The 25,498-nt window shown below is 62.1% G+C and overlaps 2 protein-coding genes and 1 long non-coding RNA gene across 9 annotated transcripts in view; 2 read left to right on the top strand and 1 right to left on the bottom strand.

The window, feature by feature from the left end:
- Positions 1-11,482, bottom strand: part of PEBP4 (phosphatidylethanolamine binding protein 4) — a 64,046-nt gene extending 52,564 nt beyond the window's left edge. The window contains exons 1-3 of one of the 5 annotated variants that reach the window (XM_066983586.1): positions 11,318-11,482; positions 4,607-4,752; positions 3,230-3,362 (exon numbers count right to left, since the gene is read on the bottom strand). In XM_066983586.1, the coding sequence (XP_066839687.1) occupies positions 3,230-3,362; positions 4,607-4,752; positions 11,318-11,467 (429 nt within the window). In that variant the 5' untranslated portion in view covers positions 11,468-11,482. Of the gene's footprint in view, positions 1-3,229; positions 3,363-4,606; positions 4,753-7,152; positions 7,379-7,435; positions 7,575-9,126; positions 9,235-10,687; positions 10,840-11,317 lie in introns of those variants that run through there. The other 4 variants (XM_048045789.2, XM_048045783.2, XM_048045786.2 and 1 more) reach the window with 4 other exon arrangements.
- LOC125179743 (uncharacterized) lies at positions 5,230-6,979 on the top strand. Its single transcript, XR_007157476.2, has 3 exons — positions 5,230-5,641; positions 6,133-6,299; positions 6,521-6,979. It is a non-coding gene; the product is annotated as an uncharacterized lncRNA (long non-coding RNA).
- A 596-nt stretch (positions 11,483-12,078) lies between the features above and the next one.
- RHOBTB2 (Rho related BTB domain containing 2) lies at positions 12,079-24,516 on the top strand. 3 transcript variants are annotated; one of them, XM_048045774.2, is made up of 11 exons: positions 12,079-12,157; positions 14,250-14,327; positions 19,960-20,161; positions 20,328-20,431; positions 20,544-20,729; positions 20,829-21,853; positions 22,647-22,765; positions 22,848-22,998; positions 23,081-23,169; positions 23,324-23,429; positions 23,524-24,516. In XM_048045774.2, the coding sequence occupies exons 1-11, from the start codon at positions 12,081-12,083 to the stop codon at positions 23,760-23,762; spliced, it is 2,376 nt and encodes a 791-aa protein (XP_047901731.2). In that variant the 5' UTR covers positions 12,079-12,080; the 3' UTR covers positions 23,763-24,516. The 3 variants fall into 3 exon arrangements, with proteins under 3 accessions (XP_047901731.2, XP_066839680.1, XP_066839681.1); XM_066983579.1 differs by lacking the exons at positions 12,079-12,157; positions 14,250-14,327 and adding an exon at positions 15,554-15,749; XM_066983580.1 differs by lacking the exons at positions 12,079-12,157; positions 14,250-14,327 and adding an exon at positions 17,022-17,606.
- The last annotated feature ends 982 nt before the right edge of the window (positions 24,517-25,498 follow it).

Raw genomic sequence — 25,498 nt, forward strand, 5'->3', positions numbered from 1 at the left:
TTGCAGATGTGACCAGGTAGGCACGGACAGGAGAGGGCTTTTGCAAAAACAACTCCAGCTTGAGAAGTTCTGGTTTGAGTAGGAACAGTGAGAAAAGCGCTTTATTTCCAAGCTGTCCAAGAGATGCTTGCTGAGCCAGCTTCACGACCCAACCTGAATCCACAAAAAGGATTTGTCTGACCTCAGACTGCTGGGTAAGGCAAAGAGTTAACCAAACCGAGTGCTTCAAAGCTCCAAAGTTTTGCCCAGCTCCGTGCAAGCTTCACTTCCATCACTGCTCACCCACCTCCAGGGCAAGCCGAGCCCTCGCTCCCCTCATCCGGAGAGGAAGCCCTGCAATTCCCCACACCTAGCCCCAAAAGAAACCTGAGGAAGTTGTCAAATGCCGTGACGAGCACGGATCTGGATGAGCAGGTAAAAGGTAGCGCCGCACACCGCGGCTTGAGAACACTGCTGCGGGTAAATTGCTTTTTAACAAGCAGACAACTTCTATCAATAGCATCTACCGTATGTTTTTATAAAGTGCAGAAATATGTTTTTAAAAGGCCAGTAAATAAAGTTCCTATCGATTTGATCTCAAGCATAATCTGTTTTTCTGTCTGCCACCAACAGTGGTAATAAAACAGAATCATGTAATACGGCATTTCGGCTAATGCGACTATACATCACGGCAGGGGCTGCATGCTCGCCGGCGATCTATCATTTTCTATTGGGATTGCTTAGCTGCAGAATTTATAAACTTGCCCCCAAATTGATGCAATGTCCAATTTTCTTTTCCAATTTATTTTTGGTCGAGCGAAGCAATATTGAGGCAGGACAAGGAGGGCGCATTTCCCGTCTCTCCAGATGTTCCGCGCTCCCGGGGAAGGGGCCAACAGCAGCTCCTCCACCGGGGCTTCGGGAAGATGCCACCCCCAGCCAACAGATGCTTTCGTCGCCACGGTCAGCATTTGCTCCCCACCATCTCCCTGCAGTGGGGGACAAAGGCTGCGCGGGATGAACAACACGACTGATGCTCAGGGGGCTCCCCAGGAGCATCCCTGGCACCGCCGGGCAGCATCTCGCACGCATCCAGACCCCTGCAGCATGGGGAAGGACCGACAGGTCGCTGTGCCCCCGCACAAGCACAGGGTGGCGGGACAGATGCCCCGTGCCACCCCATTTCCAAGGTTTTCACCCTCCACCAGGGAGCACCAAGGTTCCCTAGCTGTGAGCAGAGACCTTGAGCGCAGGCGCAGCGAGACGTGGTCCCACCAGACCCAGGACACGGATGGGAAATGTCCTGTCCCCCCCCCAGTTTGGGAAACACAAGTATTTCCAGAGAGGAAAAACACTCCGCATTCAGCTTTTTTTTTTTGGTTGTTTTTTTCCTCAAAGAGACAAAGTGTTCTAAAGAAAGCAGACACTTCCTACACAAGTTTTCGTACCCTGAACCCGAGTTTTCTGCCACCGGCTTTGACGGAAGGAGCTCAGGCAGCCCTTGGTGCTTGCCCAGTCCTCACCAGCTCCCCCGGGGGATCCTCGGTCACTTGAACAAAGGTTTCCCCGTTCGCACCCAGGAATGGGAAGAGTTTCCTGCCCTCGGGATCCCTATCACAACCCCATCGCCTGTGCATGCCCTGGTGGGAGGCACGTCTTGCTCCTGCTCACTTCAGGGTGATTTGGGGGTCAGTGGGAATTACCCCAAAGCACCCCAAGCTTTAAAAAGCACCCTCACATGTTCAGGAGAAAGGCAGAGATGCGTATATTCAATATATGCATATTCCTAGAGAAAACCCAAAGCAATCCAGCACAGTTCACAGAAAACGCTGCTCGCCCCCCGGTGCGCACGCCGCAGACACCAGGCACAGCCCAGGCGTGCGGATCCGGGGCTGGGTTAGGGCCAGGGGAGGGGAAAATAAACGTAAAACCGAAGGAAGCAGCAGGGCCCGTGTCCTCAGATGCCACCTGAACGCGCGATGCACCGAGCTGTCTCGGAAGGAACCCGCGCCAAAGCCGCCGCTGAGCCAAGCCGCCAGCCCCTGCAGCGGGCACCCACCCACCACCTGGGGCCAGCCCCAAAATAAGCACCCGCGAGGAGCCCGAGCCCCACGGCCAGCCCCCGTTGCTCGTTTGCTCTCCAGGGAAAATAAATAAATAAATAAAAAATAAATAAAAAAATAAAAGGAGGACTGCCTCCATCCCTGCGAAGCTCCAAACTGTTGGGAGCAGCGCCCGAGTGACGGATGGTTTCTGTGCAGCATCCTCTGCCAGGCTTTTTTTTTTTCTTTTTTTTTTCATATTTTGAATAACCAGACATCTTTAAGGGAAAGTTCTGCTTCGAGCCATGTGATCGACAGGGGGAAGAGGCTTTCCAGCCCGCTCTGAAGCAGCCAGAAAAACGGATTCTTAACACTTCGAGGAAATCCAAGCCGCGTGAGAGCCGAGTTCCTCCCATCCCGCTGCGGGTGCCGGAGCTGCAGCAGGGGTCGAGGTGCTGGGGGGGGACGCCACCGGGGATGGATTTGGGCACAGGTCCCTGCAGGATGATGCCCCCATCCCCAAACCATCGCGCGATGCCACCGTGTGCCCCCACGAGCCCGTGGTCCCCAAGCCATGCAGGTGGCACCGCGACACACGGAGCCCTGCGTGAATTCAGCCGGAGGGTCCTGTGCCCCCGCCCAGGGAGGATCTCGGGGTGCAGCACCCAAGGGTGCCCGGCACCCCCCGCCCCAGTGCTCCCAGTCCCGGCCGTGCTGGGCTCGGGAAGTTCAATGGTGCCATCTCGTGGCCCCGCGCCCGCACAGCAGCGCACCAGAAGCGCTCAGCACCATTGCATGAACCCTGCCCGGACACGGGGTAAGTCCTGCACCGGCCAGATTATTAATTGATAAATAACAATTAATTAACCCGGCTGAGCTCCTCCAGGCACTCACACGGACGTGTGGAGAGCAGCAGGGAGTGGAAACACCGAGCCACAGCACGCCAGTTTGCGTTCCAAAAGCTCACAAAGCAATGGCAAACATACGTGTTGCAGCAAAAACTACGCAAAAACAATAAAACAGAGTTAAATTTCACCCCCGCCTCAGCCCCAGCCCCGAACCCTGAAGCAATGGGGACGCATAGGAAAAAAAGCTTAAAGTCCCCTCTAAGTTTGGAGGGGCGGGGGGGATTTGGAGAGGAAACCACGAGCCCCGGTAGCAGCTGGGGGGTGGGAGAGCAGCAGCGGGACCCCCAGCGCAGCACTCACCTTGTCAGCCCGGGGGTAGCGCACCCGGGGGCTGCCCCACTCCCTGCTGAGGCGCCAGCGGTACTGGTGGCACTGGGGGATGTATGAGCAGCCCACGTCCCCCAGCTGCGGGTAGGTGACTTCTAAGTCGCCCCTGGGGAGAGAAAGGGAGAGGGGAGCAGGGGGCAGGATTAGTGCCGCTCCCCGGCCAGGCTGGGGGTGCAGTGAGGGGCAGGGGGTGCTGGAGCCAACCTGCTGGTGCTGGGTGCTGGGTGCTTTGTGCACCACAAAGCCTCCCGCGCTGACCCCGGGGGGTCTGCCTCTTCCCCCAGCCCCCCCTCCAAGCAGCAATAAAACAACCTGAACCACCTGTGAGTGCTCAGCACAGCTCAGGGGGTTCCCAGCGTTTAAATTCATGGCCCGTTTGGCTTAACCCAAGGCCTGAAGACAGAGATCAGGAAAACAAAACGCTTCCAACCCACCCCCCCAGCCCCCCCATCAGCTGGCACAAGCCATTTGGACCCCCAAGCCCATTCTCCCACTTACAACGCGGGCAGGGAAGAGCCTCCAGTGGGTTTTGGGCACAAATATCACGATAACGGGTCATACCTCGAGCTCAGAGCAGGTCCTGGCAGGAGGGGGCATTAAATCCTGCACCCCCAAAAGGCTGCCAAGCACCTGCAGGGGCTGGCCCAAGAGGCTGATGGTTCAAATTAAGGTGCTTTTGTGCCACCTGCATTCGTCTGGAAGTTTACCTAAGCTGCATGATATTTCGGGAGCATTTTGGGTACCCGGGAAGCAGCAGGAGGGGTGTTTGTAGCGCAGGAGGCCCCGGTAAGCCCCGAAGCAAGGGGGCACGCAGGGTGCTGCTCCCCCAGCCACCGCCTCCTGCAACCCACAGGCACCTCCAAGGGACATTTGGTAAAAAAACACCCAAAAAGGGGCGCATGCGGTGCCTTTTCAGCTCACACCAGCCCAGCTGGAGCAGCAGCACCACCAACCCCAGGAGCAAGAGCCTCCTTTTCCCTTACCCAGCCTCTGCAAGCCTTTACACCCTGCAGGCCGGGCTTTGAGGTCTGCGGGGTGTCCTGTCCCAGCCCTTTCCCTCCCCAAAAGCGGCCTTGTTCCTCCGAAACTCCCCGCAGAAGCCGTTTGTCACCCCAGTTGTGTAAGGCACCGCTGGCAGCGCAGGGAGCAGGGGGGGGTGACCGGGGGCACCGAGATCTCAGCTTGCATCAAACGTCGGGCACCGCTCTGCTCTGCCCCAGTTTCCCAGCAAAAGGAAGAACTCGGCCAGTATTTATAGCCCTGGCGAAGGGGATACTGGAATTAACTGTCCCGGGGGATGACGTGTGACCGGCTGCACAGGGCTGGGGCGCTTTGGGCACAACCGCTCACCTGCAAAACTCGCTGTCCGGGCTGCTGAGGGTCTGGAAGAAGCACGTGTGCGAGGGCTCATCCGGCCACGGCGCCTGTGCCCCCCGGGCAGCGGTGCCCAGCAGGCTGGCGGCCAGCAGCACAGCACCCAGCAGCTCCATCCTGCCCTGTGGGGACCGAGGGATAGAGAGGATCAGTGCCACGGGCGCCCAGCGCCGCCCCAGGACCCCCACCGCCACGCTCCGGCTCGTCCCTCCCACTGCAGGTGAAGCGCGCCCGGTTTACAGGTTTTTTTTCCCAGTTCTACCAGTTCCACCTTGTTAATCCCAATTATATCTGACGCAGTTTCCTGCTACTGCCTTGTGCCAGGGAGCACGGGGCCCCCAGCAAGACCCCAACTCAGAGGGACCCCACGCACAGAAGCCACCCCCAGGTTCATGGCACCGCACAAAGCCCCCCAGCACCAGCCCTGCTGCTCTCCCTCGGGTGCTGTAACGCCATGGAAAAGAGGAAAAGCCAGAAAAAGGCTTGGCCACGGTCAAACCAAGCCCTGGGGTCAGGGAGATGAGGTTTATACACCCACACCCCTCCCCAAGTGGCCGTGGCACCCCGGTGGGTGCCCGGGGCAGGCGCCCACCCTTGGGTGCTGGGTGCAGCTCCGCAGAGCCCGGAGCCAGGGCTGGGGTTGCCACGGAGATGGGAGGAGGGGCAGCAGGGACTGGAATCGGGGTGAAACAGCCCAGAAATGGGGATCCCGCCCCCCTGAGGAGCACAGAAGCGGGCAGCGGGGTTTCACCCCACCGAACCCAAAACCATCTCCAGGTCCCCCACGGGTTTGGGTCCTCGCCTGGCCCAGACCCCGCACCGTGGCAGCTCCCCAGCTGACCAGAGGGGGTGCAACCCAAGCACTTGCAGCAGCCGATTTTCTCCATTGCTCAGTTGGTTCTGGATGAGGCATACACCAAAAAAAAAATAAAAATCCCGTCAGCTGGGAATAGGTATTACACCGCGCCGTATCATTATATAATGAAGCACCAGCACGCAGAGCAAACACGGGTAAGCGCCAGCACCGCTGTCATTACGGAGAGGAAAAAAAAAGCATCGGGCTTAACTAATTAGAAGCATTAACATATTGGGAATGGTCTGGAGGTTTAGGGGCGAACAGCTCCCCGTTCCCACGCTACAAGATGGGCAAACCCCGTAATTACAGCCCGCAGCCTGCAAACAGGCTCACGTGAGCCTCTCCCAGCAGCTCTGCATGAGTCAGGGTGCCAGAAGTGGGGTTTACATCCTCACACACGCTCCCAAAGCCCCGGGGGGGGGTCACCGGAGCCCTGATCCCAGCCCGGCCAGCTCCGATCTTTGCGCCACGCAGCTGCTCTCCTTTCCGACCCACAGCAAACGGGGTGGGCAGCACCCAAAGGTGCACGTCCCCAGCGGTGCTGAGGACCACGGGGTCGCCCAGGGGCAGCCTGGCGATGCGTGCACGGGGCCTGTTAATCATTACCAAAAAAAAAAAAAAATCTGCCACAAAATTAATTTCTTAGGAAAGCAGGGCTTCCCTCGGAAAGCCACCAGCTCGGCCGCAAGTGGTCAGGAAGGAGGCAGAAAATTTTTTTCCTGTGCAGCTTTGACCTGGACGGGCACGGGGGACTCGCCTGGAGAGCTGCAGACACGGGCAGGGGATGCACAGGGTTGAAGGAAACTCCCCCTGGTAAGCCATCAGATTCTTGCCTTTTATCTAAGCACGGAGCTGGCAGGAGGCTTGCACCCAGCTCTCAGGGCACGGGGAGCAGCAGAGCTGCTCTGCGATCACCCGCTGAATTTGGTCACTTTGCAGGGGTTGCTTTGGGGAACCCAAATAATAGAAAAGGGCAGCAATGGGATGAGCCCTGCGCAGGCCAAACAAGGGTATCATGTATTTATTTTTTTTAGCCTGGGGACAGGGAGAAGCCTTTCACAGAGGCAGTGTCAGCCACTTGCAGCTCCCTCCCGAGAGAGGATCGTTACCAAACGGGATCGGCACGGGAGGGTTTGCTGATAGACGAGGAGCAGGGAGCTCCTCGGGGACGCCTGGGAAGAAAAACCCGCGGCAGCAGCAGCCTCTGGTAGCATCCCACATCAAACGAGCGCGGCTTTCTCTCTAAAAGCTGTTTGCAGAGCAGAGATCCCATTTCTCCTGCCCCGGTGGCTGAGCTGCAGAGAGCAGGCAGCCCCGTGCCCAGCCCCGTGGGACAAAACCCACAGCACCGGGGGAACAAAACACACGGGGAAAATCGGAGATGCAGAGCCGACATCTCCCACCTGCTGCTCCTGCACGGGCAGACAGCCCCTGGACCGCTGGATTTTCTAGAGGCACACACAGGAGAGGCTGCCCCTGCTCACTGCACTGCCAGGTGGGAGCACAGCACCCCTAAACCCACACCGGGGATGGGTTTGCTTCCACCAGCACCGATTTTCTCAGCCCTGAGTGCCCGGAGCCTGCACGCACCAGGGAAAAAACACCAGTGCCAGGCCAGGCACCGAGCAGGGCTCTGTCCCTGCAGCCCGAAGGGCTTGTACATCACCTCGAAGGGCTTGCACGTCCCCTCGAAGGGCTTGCACGTCCCCTCGAAGGGCTTGCACGTCCCCTTTCCTGCCCAAGCAGAGCAGGGCCGCAGGAATCCCGTCCTTCCAGCTGCTGCAGCTCTGCAGCTCGCAGCTGCAGCAAGCCTTTCTGCCCGGGGCTGGCACACACAAGACATTCCTTCCGCTTTAAGAGGCTTTTCACTTCTTTTTTTCTTGCAAGGCCCTTATTAAAAGAACCACAGCAGAACCCTCTCCTGGTCCTCTGAGCGACCACAACCTCACCCCGCCAGCAGCAGCAGCAGTTTCCTCTTCGGTGGTTGCTCAGAACAGGCTTGCAGCAGCGCCGGCGGCTTTCGTTTTGCAGAACTGCCTCGTGCAAAACGACTTCCAGCAGGAAATGATGTTAAAAAAAAAAAAAAAAGAAAAAAACCCACAATATTTAAGGCAGGCACCAGGTCCAACCAGTGACTTTTGGCTGTTGTTTTTTTTTTTCTGGGAAGCCCAAGGAGGCCGAGCGCTGCCTGCACTTGCTGCAGCCCCGCTGCCACTTCGGTTACTCGGGGGGGAGATGACAAATACAACACAAATATTTCCAGCAGACCAAATCCGTTTGCCTCCCAAAGCCTTTCATGCTTGACAAAGCTAAGACACAGGTAGGAAATCATCATCTGCTATTTAATATTAAAGACGAACAGGCTTTTATTAAAAAGAAACTGGCTTGGGGGGGAGAAGGGCTGCAAAACCTGCAGGGAAGCACTTGGAAAGCCACAGCCCCTGTGTCGGGAGCCAAGTGACACGTGGGATGCCCAAAACGAAGGGTTTTGGGCGAAAGAAGGCAATTTTCTGCCCCCGGCACAGATGGTGCTGAGCCCCCAGCCCAACGGGGCTCACCTAACTTTGGGTTTTTAGCACAAAAAAGCATCTCCAAACCAGGATTTCCCCCCAGGTGCCCACGGTCAGGATGAATTCTGCTAAAACCAGGAATTGTTTGCGAGCTCTGGAGTTCCCCGGGCGGGCCGTGGGCTTCCTGGAGGTGCTGGTTTAACATTAACCCGTGCCACCCACGGCCTGCCCGCTTCACCCAGCCCCACGCAGAGCTGTGGGATTTCACGGTCTCGCTTTACCTGTAGGACTTTTCATTAATTAACCACGTTTATTTTTCCATTAATTAACCACGTTTCTCACCGGAGAAAGGCCCCGGGAGCTTTGCCCTAATGCTCACGCAAAGATTTTTGCACTGCGCAGGCGAAGGCTTTTCTGTGCAATAAGGGGCTCGTTGCACACCCACCAGGACCCCTCGAGCACCTGAGATTTGCATTAAAAAAAAATAAAATGCATTTCTGCAGTCAGATCCTGACCAAAACCTGATGTTTGCTATCCGTCAGTGGAGTAGGAAGCAGAGGGTTTGGCAGACCCTCGGTGGCCAGGGGAATTCCCTCGGCCCTGGTGGTGCAGGAAGCCCGTTTTCCAGATATTCCCCTCCGCGGCACGCAGAATAAAAGGAAACAAAACCACATCCTCTCCCCGTTCTGCTGCACCTCCTGCCGTGCCCCAACCACACCGTGCCTCTTATCTCCCCTTGTTGTGCCTCTTATCTCCCCTTGTAGGGGCTGCCCACTCGTTTTCCCGGTGCGTGGCCAACCCGCGGCCCCTTGCAGGGCTGCAGCAGGCAGCAGAACCACGTCCCCATCCCTGCACCAAACCCCCAAAATTGATGTTTTCCCCGGAACATGAGCCAGCAGCACCCTCACCACGCGTTTTGCGAGACACGAGGCTTGGAGGACAGGGCCACCCCCCTCTGCACCCCATCCCCAGCACCTGGGCACCCACCCCACCAAAAAAAAAACCCCTTTCCAGCAGCCCCAGCCGGGGCATTTCGGGGGAGGGTGGCGGGGTGGCTGCGGCATGCCCGGCTCGCAGGGGGTGACCTTGGAGCCGCGCGGCCCCGTGCGTTTGCAGCACCGCGCACCCACCTGGCACAGCCCCGCCGGCCACGGCAGGCACCTTGTGACTGCGCCCGAGCCGCAGCCCTCCCCGGGAGCTATTTTGGGAGCCGAGTTTTGCATTTGACCTACATTGAGCGCCCGCACTCGGCAGTCACAAGGCAGGCGCGGAGCCGTGCAGCGGCTCCAGCAGCTCTGCGGGTCCCAGGGGTGCTGAGGAGCACCCAGCAGAGCCCCAGCCCCTTGCAACCGCCTCGCACCCACATCCTTGGGGCGCTGCGCCCCACCCGGGGGCTGCTCGCCCCTCGAATTTCAGGCTCCATTTTAAGGACCCTTCCTTGAATTTCAGGCTCAGCTCCCCGGGTTAAGGACCCTTCCCAGCTCCCGGAGGTGGGGGATGCCGCCGAGCATCACTTTTTAAACGCCGGCAGCAGCAAAAGCGTTGAGAAACCCTCAGGTGTGGCCTCCTCTGGAGCTGCCACCCACGCTCCCCGGGGACTTTGCGTGGGAACCGGGGCCACGGAGGTGTCACCGGCAGCCGGGTGTTCTCCCCTTTCTGCCCTCCTTCCCCTGGGCACTGCACCCTCGCAGGAAGGCGCGTGGATGCCCCACGCCTCGCGGGGAGGCCCTAATTGTGATGACAGCCCTTTAGGGATGCCAAGGACCAAAACAAACCCTGCCCTGAGCTCCCGGCTGGGTGATGCTCGTGGGAAAGCCCTGGGGCAGCAGCTTAATGAGGAGCTGGGCTGAGGGAGGTGCAGGCTCTGCTCTGACTCAGGGCGGGCTGATCCCAGCCCCACGAGCGAGCCAGGGCTGGGGGGGACCCAGCTGTCACCCCCCCATGCCCAGGGACCTGCATGGGATTGAGGCCAGCTGGGCAGGGCATCTATAAATATCCCCGTTTCAGATTCAGCCACACGTGGCTCTCCCCTTCGCTTTTTTTCTCCTCTTTCTCCAATCTCCGCAGCCCAAAACGAAGGGGAACACAGGCCAGACCTTAAATTTTAAGTCGTGCAAACATACAGGGGACACAAACGACTTAAATGGGTCCAAATCCCCGGCGTGGACGCACTTAGAGCGGATTAACCTGTGCATCGAGTGACACTGAACTGCCTTAACCCTTCCCCAGATAAGTTTAACTGCTCTGCTCCGGGGGGCTCGGACAGATTTAATCAGCTAACAGGGAGCCCTGAGCCCCCATCGCAGCTCCAGGATGCCCCCAGGCCTCCCCAAACCCAGTTTGGGGGCACACGTCCACATGATGGGAACCCCCCCAGGCCATTCCCAGCTCCCCAGTCCCCGGGGGCTCGCTCCCAGAGCTTTCAGAGCAGGCAGCCCCCAGCCCAGCAGTGCTGGGACAGCTCACCTTGGGCACCCTGGACCAGATGGGTGCTGCCGTTAAACCCACCCAGGCGCTCAGCACCCTTATTTTGCAGGGTACCTCCGGGTGACCCCAATTTACTGCTCCCCCCCATGCTAACAGGGGGGGACGGAGCCCTTACAGCTACACCCCCGCAGGCTGCTAGGCAAGAGGGAAAGCAGCCCAGCACCCCCAGCATGCAGCAAGCCCCCCGTTTTTGGCCCTACCTACCCCTCCTCGCGCCGCCGTGTCCCCGCTCCCGGAGCGGCCGGAGCCTGGCAGAGCCCCAGCCCCGCTGCCCGGCCCCTTGGCAGGGCTGACCCCAAAGCTCCGCCAGCCCCACAGCACCTAGGGCTGAGCAGGGGAAGCCTGCAAAGATTTAACCCCCCCCGGGACAAGCCTCCCAGCTGGGGCACGGGTTAATCCCACGGCTTGCAGAGCACCTGAGTTGCAGGGAGGCAGCGGCATTGCTTTGGGCTCAGCGACCCGGCAATGTCACGGAGCTTTGGCCGCAAGATCGGGCACGAAATCCCCGCTGCTAACACGAGGCAGAGCGAGCCTCCCGTGAGAACATAGCGCTGGCGTGAGCCAGCCCCGGGTGACAGCAGCAGAGGCGCCTGGGGCACGGCAGCATCTCGAGCAGGAGGTGAGGCAACACCTGCACGACAAAAAAAAAAAATAACGCCGTGCACGCGAGGAGCAGCAGCGCGCTCCCCCTAAATTGGCACCTGCAAGGAGCTCCGATCCCACGGGGGGATCTGCCCGAGTGCTTCTGGATGGCTCCCAAGCCCCCCAGGTGCCTCCTACCCCTTTTGAAGCCCTCCTGCTGCCCAGCAGCTCCCTGCTTTCCCATTGACTCACCGCCTGGGCGCACTGAGTCACCCCCTCCGCCGCCTCTCCTTTCCGTGGCCCGTGGCCGTTTCCCTGGCCCCTGGGTTCCCATTGACTCACGGGAGCTTCTCCGAAGCTCGCCCTCTCCTTTCCAGTCCCATCCTGGCCCCTCGGCCTCATCCCAGCCCGGTATCCACCTTCCCTCTGGCCAGCACCGTGCCACCAGCACCGCTGATGCACTCTGAGAGCATCCCGGTGGGGCCCCCAGTGCTCCCAAATGTCCCCTTGCACTTGCACACGAGTGCCATTCCTGAGGCTGCAGGGAGATTTTAGGGGGTTTTCCCCACCTTTCTCCCCCCGGATGGGTTTTCTTTGGAGAAATAACACGTGGTTTGCAGAATTTAGGTCTAATCAATCGGTCTTAACATCCCTCCATGCACCTCTCCACCTGCATGCTCCAGCTCTGATGTGGGAATATAGGAACGAGCCTGAAAGCTTATGGAAAATGTTGGGAAAATGGGAAAATTTGCACGTTTTTCTCTCTGGAAATAGTGGGGGAAACGGGAAATTTTGCACTCTTCTTTCTGGTTTGCTCTCAGGGAGCGGGGCGAGCACAGGTCCTGGCGTGTGCCGTGCGCCGGTGCGCCCGGAGCGGCGGCCCCGAGTGGAAAATTCCTGTCGGCGGAGCGGGATTGTGGCTCAACAGGTTTTTAGTCCCGGCCCCTCGCGTTGTGTCAGTGCAAAAACTCATCCCTAGGGCATTTGTTCGGATCACATGGGCGAGAGTATAAAAATGGTCCCTACCTGCGCCGGGCCAGCTAAGCAGCCGGGAGAGCCGGGGCACAGCCACCAGCGCCCGCCCGCCCGCAGGTAACCGCCGTCCGTCCGTCCGTCCGTCTGTCCGTCCGTCCGTCCTGCCTTTGCTAAGCTTTTGCCAGGGCTGGATCCCCTAGCAGCAACGGGGTTTGGCCAGGCCGAGGGTTTTTTCCCCCGTTCTTGGGGAGGATGCAAAGGGTTGGGGGGGGGCTGCGGGGAACGCGGATGGTTTGCAGCATGGGGGTGGGTTAGGGTCAGGGTCAGGGTCAGGGTTAGGGTTAAGGTTAGGGTCAGGTTTAGGGTTAAGGTTGGGGTTAGGGTTAAGGTTGGGGTTAGGGTTAAGGTTGGGGTTAGGGTTAGGAATAGGGTTAGGGTTAGGAATAGGGTTAGGGGTAGGAATAGGGGTAGGGGTAGGAATAGGATTAGGGGTAGGAATAGGGTTAGGGGTAGGAATAGGGTTAGGTGTAGGGTTAGGTGCCACCACTCTCTGCAGTTCTGCCGGGGGGTCTCTGGGACCCCAGAAGTTTTCCCCAATGCTTCCCACCCGTTGCTTTTTCCTCTTCCTATGGTCGCCATCCCTACTGGAGACAGTTGCTTAGAAACGGGCTCCTTCTTCTTTGGTTTTGTGATGGTTTTTAACGCGGGGTTACTCAGCCCCCTCCCCATGATGTGCAGCCCCCAAGTCATGCTCCGTGCCCGGGGTGCAGCTGGGATGTCCGGCACAGCGTAACCACCACGTGCTGCTGCAGCCAGAGCCAGGGACGCGACCAGGGGGGTCACATTTTGGCCCTTTAAGCCGTCCTCCTTCCCTCCAAACTGCAGAAGCAGCCCCGGATGGGTCTGGAGAATTAATTCCCGGGGGCTGCTTGCTGGGGGGGGATCGTTTCCCTGTTCCGAGGAAGAGCCCAGCATCGCTGGCAGTGTCGCCAGCCTATTTTTGCAAGAGCACCGGGAGGAAAGGGAAGCAGAAGCCACAGGATGCGCCGTTACAAGGGGAACTTTCCCCAAATAGAAGCTCTTCACAGCTTTTGCACGAGGCGTCAGCAGCGCTTAATGCCGGGTGAAGCTGCGAACGCTGCGTGAGGAGCTGGGCCCAAAAATGCCCCGAGAGCCCAGAAATTTGCGGGGGGAGGCAGCAGGACAGGCACGACGGGCGTCCTCCTGGAAAAATCCCGCACGGGATCTTGGATTTTGCCCTGGTTTTGGTTTCTGGTTGCAAAAAACGTGCCTGGAGAAGCCCCAGATGCAAGGGGGGATATTTTTTGTGTAGGTCACTTTGTGCTTTCCTGGAGCGTGTGGCTCCTCCTGGGTTTAAATATTTATAAACCGAGCGATAAAGCCCTGAAATCCCGCAGCAGGTTTGGGGCAGGATGAGCTACCACCCGCAACATTTTGGGGCTGGTAGATGGGATCCAGGCGGGTGGGCACAGGGAATTTCCAGGGAACCCCGAGCTTTCCAAGCCCCCCCAGTCTCCTGGCTTGGACATGAGCCCCGTTGTGCTGGTGGGACAGGGGAGGAAAGGAGCAAAAACGCTCTTTTTGCTTGTTTTAGGCCTTCCTTTGGCCAGCGAGGGGCTCAGCTGGGTGCTGGTGGTGCTGGGGGGGGGGGGGGGTCCGCGTGGATGCTCGGGGTGCCCACCCTGGGCTCTTGCTGGGAAGGAGCCAGCAGCACGGGGAGCCCCGGAGCAACGTTCCCCACTCCTCGCGCGCCCGCTGCCTTTGCCAGGAGCAGAGCTCGGGATCACCCCGCCTCTGCCCCGGACTCTGCCCGGCCTCCGCGGGAGGCTCAGCCCCAGCCTCCAGCGCCGCGGTGCTGGCACAGCATCGCTCAGCGGCCGCATCCTGCTCCAGCCTGGCGGGCATGGGCACCGCTGAGCCGGGTAGGGGGGCCGGGGAGGAGATCCCCCGTGGTGGGGTGCGTGGCGAAGGTGGCAGCACGGGGAGGGCGCTGGGATGGAGGGACGTCGGGCACGGCTGCTCTGGATGAGACCACGTCCCCCGACGGCGTCCTCCTCCTCCTTTCCAGGTCACCACCGGGGTTTCTGTCCTCGGGGTAGGGGGTGATGGCGGGCGGGAGGACGTGGGTGGCTTTAGGGGGGCGAAGGCACCTTTGGGGCACTCTCACAGCCTGTCCCCTTCCTTTCAGAGGCTGCCAAGAGGAAGAGATGGCCACCCAGGGGAAAAACAGCCCCGCCGGGAAGATGACCGCCGTGGCTCGCAGCCTGTAAGTACCCGCGGCCTCCAGCGGGGCCGGGCGCCCGAGCTCTCCCCGCTCCTTTCCTCCGGGGACTTTGCTCCTCGCTCGCCTTGGCACCGTGACGTCCCCGTGCCCCGGGGCACCGAGGGCGATTAACTCGCGGCACGGCTCAGGACGGGGGCTGGGGGTCCCCTCGATGTCCCCACGGCTCCGGGTGCCCCTCGTGCTGGCGATGGGGAGCTGGGGAAGGGCACGGGGAGGCTTCAGAGGTTGCAGAGCATCTGCTGGCTGCTCCGAGGAGCAAAGGGCGGAGGGTTTGGGGTCCCTGCAAGATCAGGGGGCGAAGGCGCAAGGCAGGGTGCTGCCCCCCAAGCTCCAGGAGCACCAGGAGGGGTGGGTGCTGGAAAGGGCCCCGTTGGTGAACCCCACAGTCAGGGAGAGCTTGCGGGCTGGAGCAACGCCTGCTGGTGTCTCCGGCACCCCGAGAGCTTCTCCCTTCCCTGCTGGGGTGGGGGAAGAAGAGGGAGGAGGATGCTTTGGGGTGGAAACGGGGAAATTGGTGCTTGTCCTGGGGGGCCTGAGCTCCGGGGAGCCCCAGCCTGGGGGTTCGGGGCTGTTTGGGAGCAGGGGGTGATAAGGAAGCCAGGCAGGTGGGAGCCCTCTGGGGCAGGTTCGAGGGGCTTGAACGGGAGAAGTTTTAATTGCAGCAGCAGCGAGGGGGGAGAGTAGACGGGGGCACAGCGATGGGGTGCAGAGAGCAGCGAGCTGGGGTCCTTCCACCCCACCTGGGAGTGGTGTGAGCCACAAAAAAAATCCCCTAGCCACAAAAAAAATCTCCTAGCCACAGGAAACATCCCCGAGCCACCACGGGAAACATCCCCCAGCCGCGGGGTCCTGCTCCCTGCCCTCCTTGGGGGTCCGCAGCAGAGAGGGGGGGGGCTCCGAGCCCCCGTCCCCGTCCCCTTCCCCGGTGCCTCCCAGCGCAGCCTCCTGCCAGGAGAGAGGCCGGGACCTGGGAGGCCGTGCGAGCAGCCGCCTGTTTCGCCCGGCGGCCACAATCGTGCTTTTGTTTTGCATAAAAGGGAAGGAGGGAGGGAAAAAATTGTGCGTGTGGGGGGGGGGGGGGGGGGGGTTCCTTCGGGAACGGGGCTGCCCATAAAGCCAAGAATTTTTTTTTTTTTTTTTTTTCCTGCCACAATTAAAGCACCTGCTCCGACAGAGCAAATAAACCAAACCGGGCGGCGTGGCAAACGAGCTCGCCGGGCGCCGCTCGAAGGAGCAGGGAGGCGAAGAGCGGCGTGCCGGGGTCCGGAGGGGGGGGGGAATAAAAAGGGCTCGGCTCGCCCATGCCCCGAAAAAAGGACGGCGAAGGGCCCCCCCTTCCCCCCAAAAGCCACCCCGTCTCCTTTCTGCTATGGAGAGGGAGCTCCCCGCCGTGCTGCGAGTTGGGTGAGGGGACGCCGTTGGGTTGGGTTGGGGGGTGGGGGGGGACAGCGGCGAAGGCGCGAGGTGGGCGCAGGGCTTTTGGTGCCGGTCGGCTTTGGCCCAACGCAAGGGGAATAACGGGGCCGGGGGGGGGCAGAGAACGGTTCTGTGCAGGCGAGGAAGGGGGGGGGGACGCGAAAAGGCAGCCGAAAGGCTCCGGAGAGGATGGCGAGGCATCACATGATGCGGATATACGGGGTCAGGGCACCGCCGGCCTTCCCGGCAGCCCCGCTGCGGAGATGACTCTGGAGTTTTGGTTTTATTCCGCCCCGCAGATTTGGGGCTGGGGGCGCCCCGGGGGCTGGGGGTGAAGAGGGGGCGGTGAAGTGGGGGGCTGGGGGGGGGTAGGAAGGCGGTGGTGTGGGATGAGGCCTGGAATTGGGGAGCAGGGGGGGCTCTAGGGGGTGCCAAGGCACCGCGCTTCTGGCCCAGTGCCGCCGAGGGGTTCCCCTCTGCAGACCCCGTGTGTCCCCCAAATTCTGGTGCCCCGATCCCGGTGCAACGAGGGGAGGGGGGAAAGGGGATCAGAGAAAGGGGTGCTCGTGTGCCCCGGGGGGCAGGGAGAGGTGCTGGGGGGGCGCAAGGAGCAGGGGGAGGGTGCAAGAGATGATGGGGGCGGGATGGGACCCCATGGTGGGGGGGCTTATGGGCAGGTTGGGACCCCATGGGAGGGCACTTAGGGACAGGATGGGGTCCCATGGAGAGGTTTGGGGCAGGCTGGAGCCCCATGAGGGGTGTTGGGGCAGGATGGGGCCCCATGGAGGGGGGCTTAGGGGCAGGATGGGGGTCCCACGGGGGGGGTTGGGGTAGGATGAGGACCCATGGAGGGGTTTGGGGGCAGGATGGGACCCCATGAAAGGGGACTTAGGGACAGGATGGGGTCCCATGGAGGGGTTTGGGGCAGGATGAGGCCTCATGGAGGGGGGGTTTAGGAGGAGGATAGGGTCCACGGAGGTGTTTGGGGCAGGATGGGACCTCATGGAGGGGTTAGGGGCAGGATGAGGCCCCATGAAGGGGGGGGTTAGGGGCAGGATGGACCCCACAGGGGTTCTTAGGGGCAGGATGGGGCCCCATGGAGGGGGTCTTAGGGGCAGGATGGACCCCACAGGGGGTCTTAGGGGCAGGATGGGACCCCACGGAAGGGGGCTTAGGGGCAGGATGGACCCCACAGGGGGTCTTAGGGGCAGGATGGGGCCCCATGGGGGGGTTTTAGGGGCAGGATGGACCCCACAGGGGGTCTTAGGGGCAGGACGTGGCCCCATGGGGGGGTCTTAGGGGCAGGACGTGGCCCCATGGGGGGGGGTTTAGGCTCAGGATGGGACCCCAGGCAGGCGCAGGCTGGGTGACAGGTGGGGGTCCCACGCACCCTTCGCCTGGCGGGCGCTCAGCAGCAGGACGGGTCCCCGCTCCGAGGCCCCCCCCCTCCTCCTCCCACACACCCCCCCCCCCCTCCGGGCTCCCTCTCAGCCAATGGGAAGCTGCGGGGGGGGGGCAGGGGGCGTGGCCTCGGCGGGGCGGCTTGTTTTTGTGAATGAACGGCGGCGCGGCCCCGAGCGCAGCGCGCAGCGCTCCGCGCAAGGGGGGGGGGGGTTGCGCGCAAGGGGCTCGCGCGCGGAGCGGCGGGGGAAAAGGGGGGGGGGGCGGCGCGGGGGGGGCCGCGGATGCGGAGGGGCGGGCGGGCGCCGTGCCGCCATGGGCCCTAAGGCGCGCGGCGCGGCGCGGGGGCGCGCGCGGCCCGAGCGCGCAACTTGCGCCCTGACCATGTCCCGAGGGGCGAGCCCGGCCCCGGCCCCTGGGAGCCGCCGCTTCGTCTGTGTTGGTGTAAGTACCGAGCCCCCCCCCCCCCGCGCATCCTGCCCCCCCCCCCTACCCCGGACAGCGAGGGCACGGCCCCTTTGCGATGCCCCCCGCGCCCCCGCCCGGGTGCTCCGAGCGCCCCCGGCCCCTTTACAACGCCCCCAAACCTCCCCCGGTGCCCTCCAGCCCCCTCGCGATACCCCTGCTCCCCAGCCCCGCTGCTCCCCAGCCCTTTTGGCAATACCCCCCACCCCCATCCTGCTGCTCCGAGCCCCCCCCACCCCACCCCCGACCCCTTTTGCGATGCCCCCCAGCCCCATCCCGGGTGCTCCGAGCGCCCCCAGCCCCTTTGCGGCACCCCACAACCTCCCCCAATGCCCCCGCTCCCGGCCATGGCCTGTGCGGCCCCCTGGGCCCTGCTCGCCCCCCATCCCCGGGGGGGTCCCGGGCTATTTCCGCGCACTGCCGCCGTTCCGGGGCACGTCCCCCCCCCAGTGCCGGGGGCTCTCCTCCCCTGGCGAGGCCGGGATGGAGGATTTTTAGCCTGGGAGTTGCTAAGCGACGGCTCCCGGGGTGATGGTGCAGTTGCCGTGGCAACCGCGGGCTGCAAAGAGCAATTTTGGGTTCTCTTCCCGGGGGGGGGGGGGATGCGTTTTGGGGTGGGGGGCCCGGCTGGAGCATCCCTGCCCTATAGGGAAGGGCTTTTGCTAGGGGCAGCCCTGATGTGTCGGCATCCAGCCTCCCTTCTTGCTCTCCGGAGAGGCCGAGCAGGGGCCGGGGAGGGGGGCCGCCGAGGTGGTGGCATCCTGCTGCCGACATTGGTCCTGCAAAAAGGCTCAGCACCCTCCCGGGGCGATGTGGCTGGGGGGCTGCGAGCCACCCCCGCAGGGCTGCCCAAGTTCCCCAGCGTGCTTCTGCTTTATTCGGAGCCCGCATCTCAGTGCCGGCTGCTGGCCCCCTCTCCCTCCCTCCCTCCCTCCCTCCCTTCTCCTCGCTGCAGGCACTGATCTGGGCAGGATTTAGCCCCGAATTCCCTCGGGGGCACCGGGCTTTCCAAGCAGGGCCCTGAATCCCCTGGGCTGAGCCCACCGCAGGGGGCAGGTATCCAAAATGTTGGAGCTCCGAGGCCGACCGCAGTTGTCATCCCCACGTGCCTTCCCCCCCCCCCCACAACGCTTGAACGAGCTCGGCTGAATTATGAGCCCTAAAAATAATCACTGCAAAGCTCTCCGAGCACCAACAACCCCCCGGGGACCTCCTGAACCTACAGAGGAGCAAAAACCGGTGCCCGGGAGGAGCTGGGGACCAGGGATTTGTGGTGCAGGAGATGGGAACACATCTCCTGGGGCTTTTGGGGCGGGAGGCGAGCTGCCCTGCCTCCTTTTTGCCACGCCGTGCAGACCCCAAGAAAATCAACACCATTCCCCAGAGGGTGGAAAGGATGTGGCTCGTGGCAACGAGCATTTGGAGAAGTTTTTGCCTTGGGACCGGCCGGTGTCTAAGGGCTGGCACCCAAAGCAGTGTGGCTCGGTGCCACCCTGCCATCGCGGGGCTCGGGGCCCGATCCTGCGCGGTGCTGCGCGTGCCGTGTCCCGCGGGCTCGTGGGGCCAGGTGTGCTCCCGGGTTTGCGCGCGGGAGGGAGGTGCTAACATTGGAAAGTCCTTGCCACGCTGCTCCCCTGGGAGCTGCGTCCGTGGTCCCTGCGTGCCCGCAGGATAGGGGTGCTTCACATCGCCTTCGCAGCACCCAGAGCTCCAGGCTCCCTCCGGGGAGGTTTCAGGTTGCACCTGGTCCTGGGAGGGCGGCGATGCTGGGAGCTTGCCCAGCTCCTGCAGACGTCAGGAGTCTCTCGTGCTTTGCCGCTCAGGACCAAAGAGCTCCCCTGGGAGCAAGCCGGGGGAAAAAAAAGGGGGGCAGGATGGTGCCGGGGGCAGAGCCCGGCGCTGAGAGGCAGCGGGAGAGGCTGGCGGTGTTGGTGTGCGTGCTCCCATCTGGAAGCTTCGCTTGCGAACGCCGGAGAGGGAGAAAAGGGAAGAAGGGAGAGGAGGAAAAAAAAAAAAAAGCCTCATCTCACATGAACAAGCATGAGCCAGGGCCGGAGAGACGGAGAGGAGGGAGAGGGGGGGGCCGAACGCAACGCAGGGCATGTGTCTGACGCGCGGCAGAGCAACGCACGCTGCCACGGGAACATTAAATTTTAAAGGGGAAGGGCAGGAGCGCGTGCAGGGAGGGGAGGGCAGCTGCCTGCCGGCGCTCGCCGCGGCTCCGCTCGCTCGCCGAGCTCCCACGGGGCTGCATCTGCATCCCCCCGTCGGTGCCTCGTCCCCTTCGTTATCCCGGCGTTAGCTGAGCCCGTTCCCCCCCCCCCCCCCACAGGTCCCAATTAATGGATTCTGACATGGATTATGAGAGGCCAAACGTAGAAACTATCAAGTGCGTCGTGGTCGGGGACAACGCGGTGGGCAAGACCCGGCTCATCTGTGCCCGCGCCTGCAACGCCACGCTCACCCAGTACCAGCTCCTCGCCACCCACGTGCCCACGGTGTGGGCCATCGACCAGTACCGCGTGTGCCAGGAGGTGAGGGCTGCCCCAAGGCGTGGGGATCCCGTTGGGATGGGTTTGGTTTGGGTTTTTTTTGTTTTTTTTTTTTTTTTTTGTGGGATTTTCTCCCCGCGTGGGTGCTGTCCTCTCGGCGGAGCGCTTTGGCATCGCCGCAGGGCTCATGGTGTTTCTCTTCCTGCAGGTGCTGGAGCGCTCGCGGGATGTGGTAGATGATGTTAGCGTGTCCTTGCGGCTCTGGGACACCTTCGGTGACCACCACAAAGACAGGCGCTTCGCCTATGGCAGGTAGGGCATGGGCAGAGCCGTGGCAAGGAGGGTGAAAGGCGCCGGGGCTGGCTCCGCCGTGACCCTCTCCGCCTCGTCCTCCTCCTCCTCCTCCTCCTCCTCCTCCTCGCAGGTCCGACGTGGTGGTTTTGTGCTTCTCCATCGCGAACCCCAACTCCCTGCACCACGTGAAGACCATGTGGTACCCGGAGATCAAGCACTTCTGTCCCCGCGCCCCCGTCATCCTGGTGGGCTGCCAGCTCGACCTGCGCTACGCTGACCTGGAGGCCGTCAACCGGGCACGGCGCCCCTTGGCCAGGTGGGACCACCAGCCCCAGCGGTGCCTGTGGGCCCCCAGGGCTTTCTCCATGACCACGCAACTGGAGAGATCTCTTGGTTATCTTCCCCTCTTTTCCAGGCCCATCAAACCCAACGAGATCCTTCCCCCGGAGAAGGGGAGGGAGGTCGCCAAGGAGCTGGGGATCCCTTACTACGAGACGAGCGTGGTGGCCCAGTTCGGCATCAAGGACGTCTTCGACAACGCCATCCGCGCCGCCCTCATCTCCCGCCGCCACCTGCAGTTCTGGAAGTCCCACCTCCGCAACGTCCAGCGGCCCCTGCTCCAAGCCCCCTTCCTGCCCCCCAAGCCCCCTCCGCCCATCATCGTGGTGCCGGACCCCCCGTCCAACAACGAGGAGCGCCCGGCCCACCTCCTGGAGGACCCCCTGTGCGCGGACGTCATCCTGGTGCTGCAAGAGAAGATCAAAATCTACGCACACAAGATCTACCTCTCCACCTCCTCCTCCAAGTTCTACGACCTGTTCCTCATGGACCTGAGCGAGGAGGACCAGCAGAGCGCCGCGGGGCACGGCTTCGGGGTTGCCGTCACCGCGGCGGCCGAGCGGATGCTGCACCAAGAGGAGAGGCACCACGGGCGGGATTTCCTCCTCCGGGCCGCCAGCTTCGATATCTGCGAGAGCGCCGAGGAGGCCGGCTCCAGCCAGCGCAAACCGTGCCTTAGAGCCTCCACCAGTGACGGGATCCTGCGGGGGAAGCGCTACGAGAACGGGGAGCGCGGGCTGAAGCGGGGCCGGGACCTCTCCTCGTGGAGCCGGGCCTTCATCAGCATCCAGGAGGAGATGGCGGAAGACCCGCTGACCTACAAGTCCAAGCTGATGGTGGTGGTGAAGATGGACGCTTCCATCCAGCCGGGTCCTTTCCGGGCCGTGCTGAAGTACCTGTACACCGGGGAGCTGGACGAGAAGGAGCGGGACCTGATGCACATTGCGCACATCGCCGAGCTCCTCGAGGTGTTCGACCTCCGCATGATGGTGGCCAACATCCTCAACAATGAGGCGTTCATGAACCAGGAGATCACCAAAGCCTTCCACGTCCGGAGGACCAACCGGGTGAAGGAATGCCTGGCCAAGGGGACTTTTTCGGGTACGACTCCGTCCGCACCCCGTTGCCCTCGCGGGGGGCTCTGCCCCGTGCCCGTGCTGTGGAGCACCAGGTGCTCGCCTTCCCCGGGGTTTTGGGATACGCTCACCTTCAGGCTTGGTGTTTCTGGGATTTCCTTTCCTCCCGGGCCCAGATTTTTGGCATGTCACTGGATTCACGAGGAGCACTGTGCCCCTGGTAGGGTTTCCCCAGCCACGGCTTTCCACCCAGTATGGTGGCACTGGGCTGTGCCGTGATGCTGCAGGGTGGCATTGGTGGCTTCCAGGTGACATCCCGGGGGTGCAAACAACATCCCGGGGGTGCAAACAACCCAGCCTCCCCCTGGCCGGGCTGGGTTCATGCAGAGGGACCTTGCTGTGGTCAAGACATCACGGCGAGGGGATGTATGATCCTTGGGGAGAAGCCCTTGCCCAGGGGAGAGCAGAGGAGGGGACAGCTGTCCCCATTGTCCTTCCTGGCATTCCCAAGAGCTCAATCTGCAGAAGTTCACCAAAGCATTCAACGCCAGGATTTTCGCCCTTTACTTTTAAACGCGTCAAGGGAAAACCCCCGGCCAGAGCCGTGCGCGGTGCTCCGGCTGCCGGAGCCCTTCCTGAGTTCCTCCGAGCTGGTGGAGGATGCTGGAAAACAAACAAGCCTGGTCTGGCACATCCTGTACCTTGCCCTCAAGATTAATTTTGTTGTTTTTCCTCCCGTTCCCTCTGGGGAGAGGTGTTTTGCCGTGGGGCTGACCAAGCCGGGGGTGACGGGGACTTGTCCTTCTCCCTGTTGGCAGATGTCACCTTCGTGCTGGATGACGGTGCTATCAGTGCCCACAAGCCCCTGCTCATCTCCAGCTGCGACTGGATGGCCGCGATGTTCGGCGGCCCCTTCGTGGAGAGCTCCACCAACGAGGTGAGGAAGGCCCCGAGGATTTCCCCTGGTGCGGGGAGGCTCGGGGACAGCCGTGGGGTGACGGCCGGTGTGCGGCTCGCAGGTGGCGCTTCCTTACACCAGCAAGAGCTGCATGCGGGCCGTGCTGGAGTACCTCTACACCGGGCAGTTCAGCTCCAGCCCCGACCTCGACGACATGAAGCTCATCATCCTGGCCAACCGCCTCTGCCTGCCCCACTTGGTGGCTCTCACCGGTGAGTCGCTGTCACCCCCAGGAGCTTGGGGACATCCCAGGGGTTTACGGCTGTGCCCTGACCCCCGCCGTGTGTCCCACAGAGCAGTACACTGTCACCGGCCTGATGGAGGCGGCGCAGATGATGGTGGACATCGATGGGGACGTGCTCGTGTTCCTGGAGCTGGCACAGGTAGGGTGACACGGACGGGACCTCGTGGTGGAAGAGGTGCGGGTGGCAGCTCCGGGGTGGCACCGCTTTGGCAGAGAGGGGCTGATCCTTAATGCCAAGGTGGGGAGGAACGGGGTAAATCCGTGCGCTTTGGTGACGCGTGCTCCGTCTCCAGTTCCACTGCGCCTACCAGCTCGCCGACTGGTGCCTGCACCACATCTGCACCAACTACAACAACGTCTGCCGCAAGTTCCCCCGCGACATGAAGGCCATGTCGGGAGGTGAGCGTTAATGGGGCCGGTGGGGTCCGTGGGGTCCCCGTCCCCTCCCGTCCCCCCCCCCATGGCACAGGGCTGACCCCCCGTGTCCCCGCAGAGAACCAGGAGTACTTCGAGAAGCACCGCTGGCCGCCGGTGTGGTACCTGAAGGAGGAGGATCACTACCAGCGGGCGAGGAAGGAGCGGGAGAAGGAAGACTACCTCCACCTCAAACGGCAGCCCAAGAGGCGGTGGCTCTTCTGGAACGCCTCCTCCTCCCCTTCCTCCTCTCCTTCGTCATCGGCAGCCACAGCCTCCTCTTCCTCCTCCTCCTCCTCCTCCTCGGCTGTGGTTTGAAAGCCCGTCCTTGCCCCGGCTCCAGGAGACGGATGGGGAGGAGGAAGAGGAGGGGGATGAAGGGTGGGATGACCTGCCCCAGCGCCAGGCGGGTGGCCCTAGCTGGCACCCCGGGGAGACGGAGCGGGGCGCCCCCACGCCGCAGCGCCAGCGCCGCAGGACTGGCCCGGAGCAGCAGGAGAAACCCACGTTTACAGGAGCACAAGGGTCGTCTTGGGTTTTTCTTTTCTTTTTTTTTTTTTTTCTTTCTTTTGAACATCAACCGCATGAGGAAGAAGAAGAAACCCGTCCCCGTTCCACTTTAGTTTCTAAGCAGAAGCTGCGGGGTCGGGGTGGTTTTGGGGGACGCCGCCTCGCCGCCCCTTGGACTTGCAGTGGGGCGAGGTGGGACCCCGACCCCAAACCCCTCTGGGCTGCACCAGGGCTGATCCCACAGGATCCCCAAACCCCTCCGGGCTGCATCTGGGCTGATCCCACAAGGTGTCCCCCCCCCATTCCCATGGGGGGGCTGTCCCCGTGCGGGGAGCTATGGGGAAAAGGAGCCCTCTCCTCCCCGCATCTCCCCACGGGAGCTTGGCCCGCAGCAGCACAGAGAGCAGACTTCTATTTTATTTTTTAAAGAAAATTTAAAGCAAAAAATACCACGAAAAAAAACACCACCACCAAAACCCACCCCCAGAAACCACCCCCGGGCCCTTCGGCTTGGGCTCGGAGCCTGGGAGGCTCCATTGTAATAAATGGTATTTTAAAAGCCCGGCGTGGTCCCTGTGTGTTTGGGAGGAAGCAGCTGGCGGAGGAGCATCGCAGGATCCAGCGTCCAAAAAAAAAAAAAAACCCACCCAAACACCCCAAAACCAGGAGGAGCAGGGGCTTCGCATCGGACTGACCTCGCCTGCTCCACCTGCGTCGCTGCAGGTGCCCAAAATTGCACGGCGGGTGCCCTGTGGCAGCACCCTTGGGTGGACCCGAGCCTCTGCTCCCATCCCAGCAGGGGACAGTGGGGAGGACGCAGTGACACCCCTGGGTGCTGCTCTCGTCCCCGCTGCCTTTTTTTGTAGCTGCTCCTTTTGGATGCTCGTCCCCAGCCCCGGGCGTAGGAGCACGGGAGCGGAGGCAGCGGGCGCACGCACGCTCTGCGCTATCGCGCTTTGCAGCAGGTAGGATGAGTTTTGTTCCCTTTTTAAAGCGGGTGCTCGCTTGTCCGGCACCAATCCTGCACGTGGGGTCCTGCGGGAGGTGCCCAGCCTGGAGCTGCCGTGCTGGGACCCCCCCGGAGCAAAGCGCCCTGCTGCCGCCCCCTTCCCCATCCCGGCAGCTCCTGCTTTCGGCCGCTTGCCTCGAGAAACCGCCTGCACACGGATAAAGCCTCGCGGGGAACTTGGAGGCTGGCGGGCAGCTCTGGGTTGGTTTTTGGGGCGAGCAGAGCCCCTTCCTCACCCAGCACCTCCTCGCCCAGCACCGCATGGATTTGCACCGCAGCTACGGCAGCGCGCCGCCCCTGCCTGCGCCGGGGACCCGAATTTCAGCCTCCTGCTCCTGCCGGTGGTCAGGGTGGAAAAGCAGAGCCCAGGTTTGCTGCTGAGGACTTCCAGTGGCACCGGCATCGCTGCTGGGGACGTGGGGACTGTTCCTAGCAGGATGCCACGTGGCAGAGCCCCGGGACGTCCTGGTCCCACAAAGGGCATCTCTGCTCCTTTGGTGCCCGCTGAAACCCAAAATGGAGCAGCAGCAGCGTT

This window comes from Anser cygnoides, chromosome 26 (assembly GCF_040182565.1).
Source record: "Anser cygnoides isolate HZ-2024a breed goose chromosome 26, Taihu_goose_T2T_genome, whole genome shotgun sequence".
Taxonomy (NCBI): Eukaryota; Metazoa; Chordata; class Aves; order Anseriformes; family Anatidae; genus Anser; species Anser cygnoides.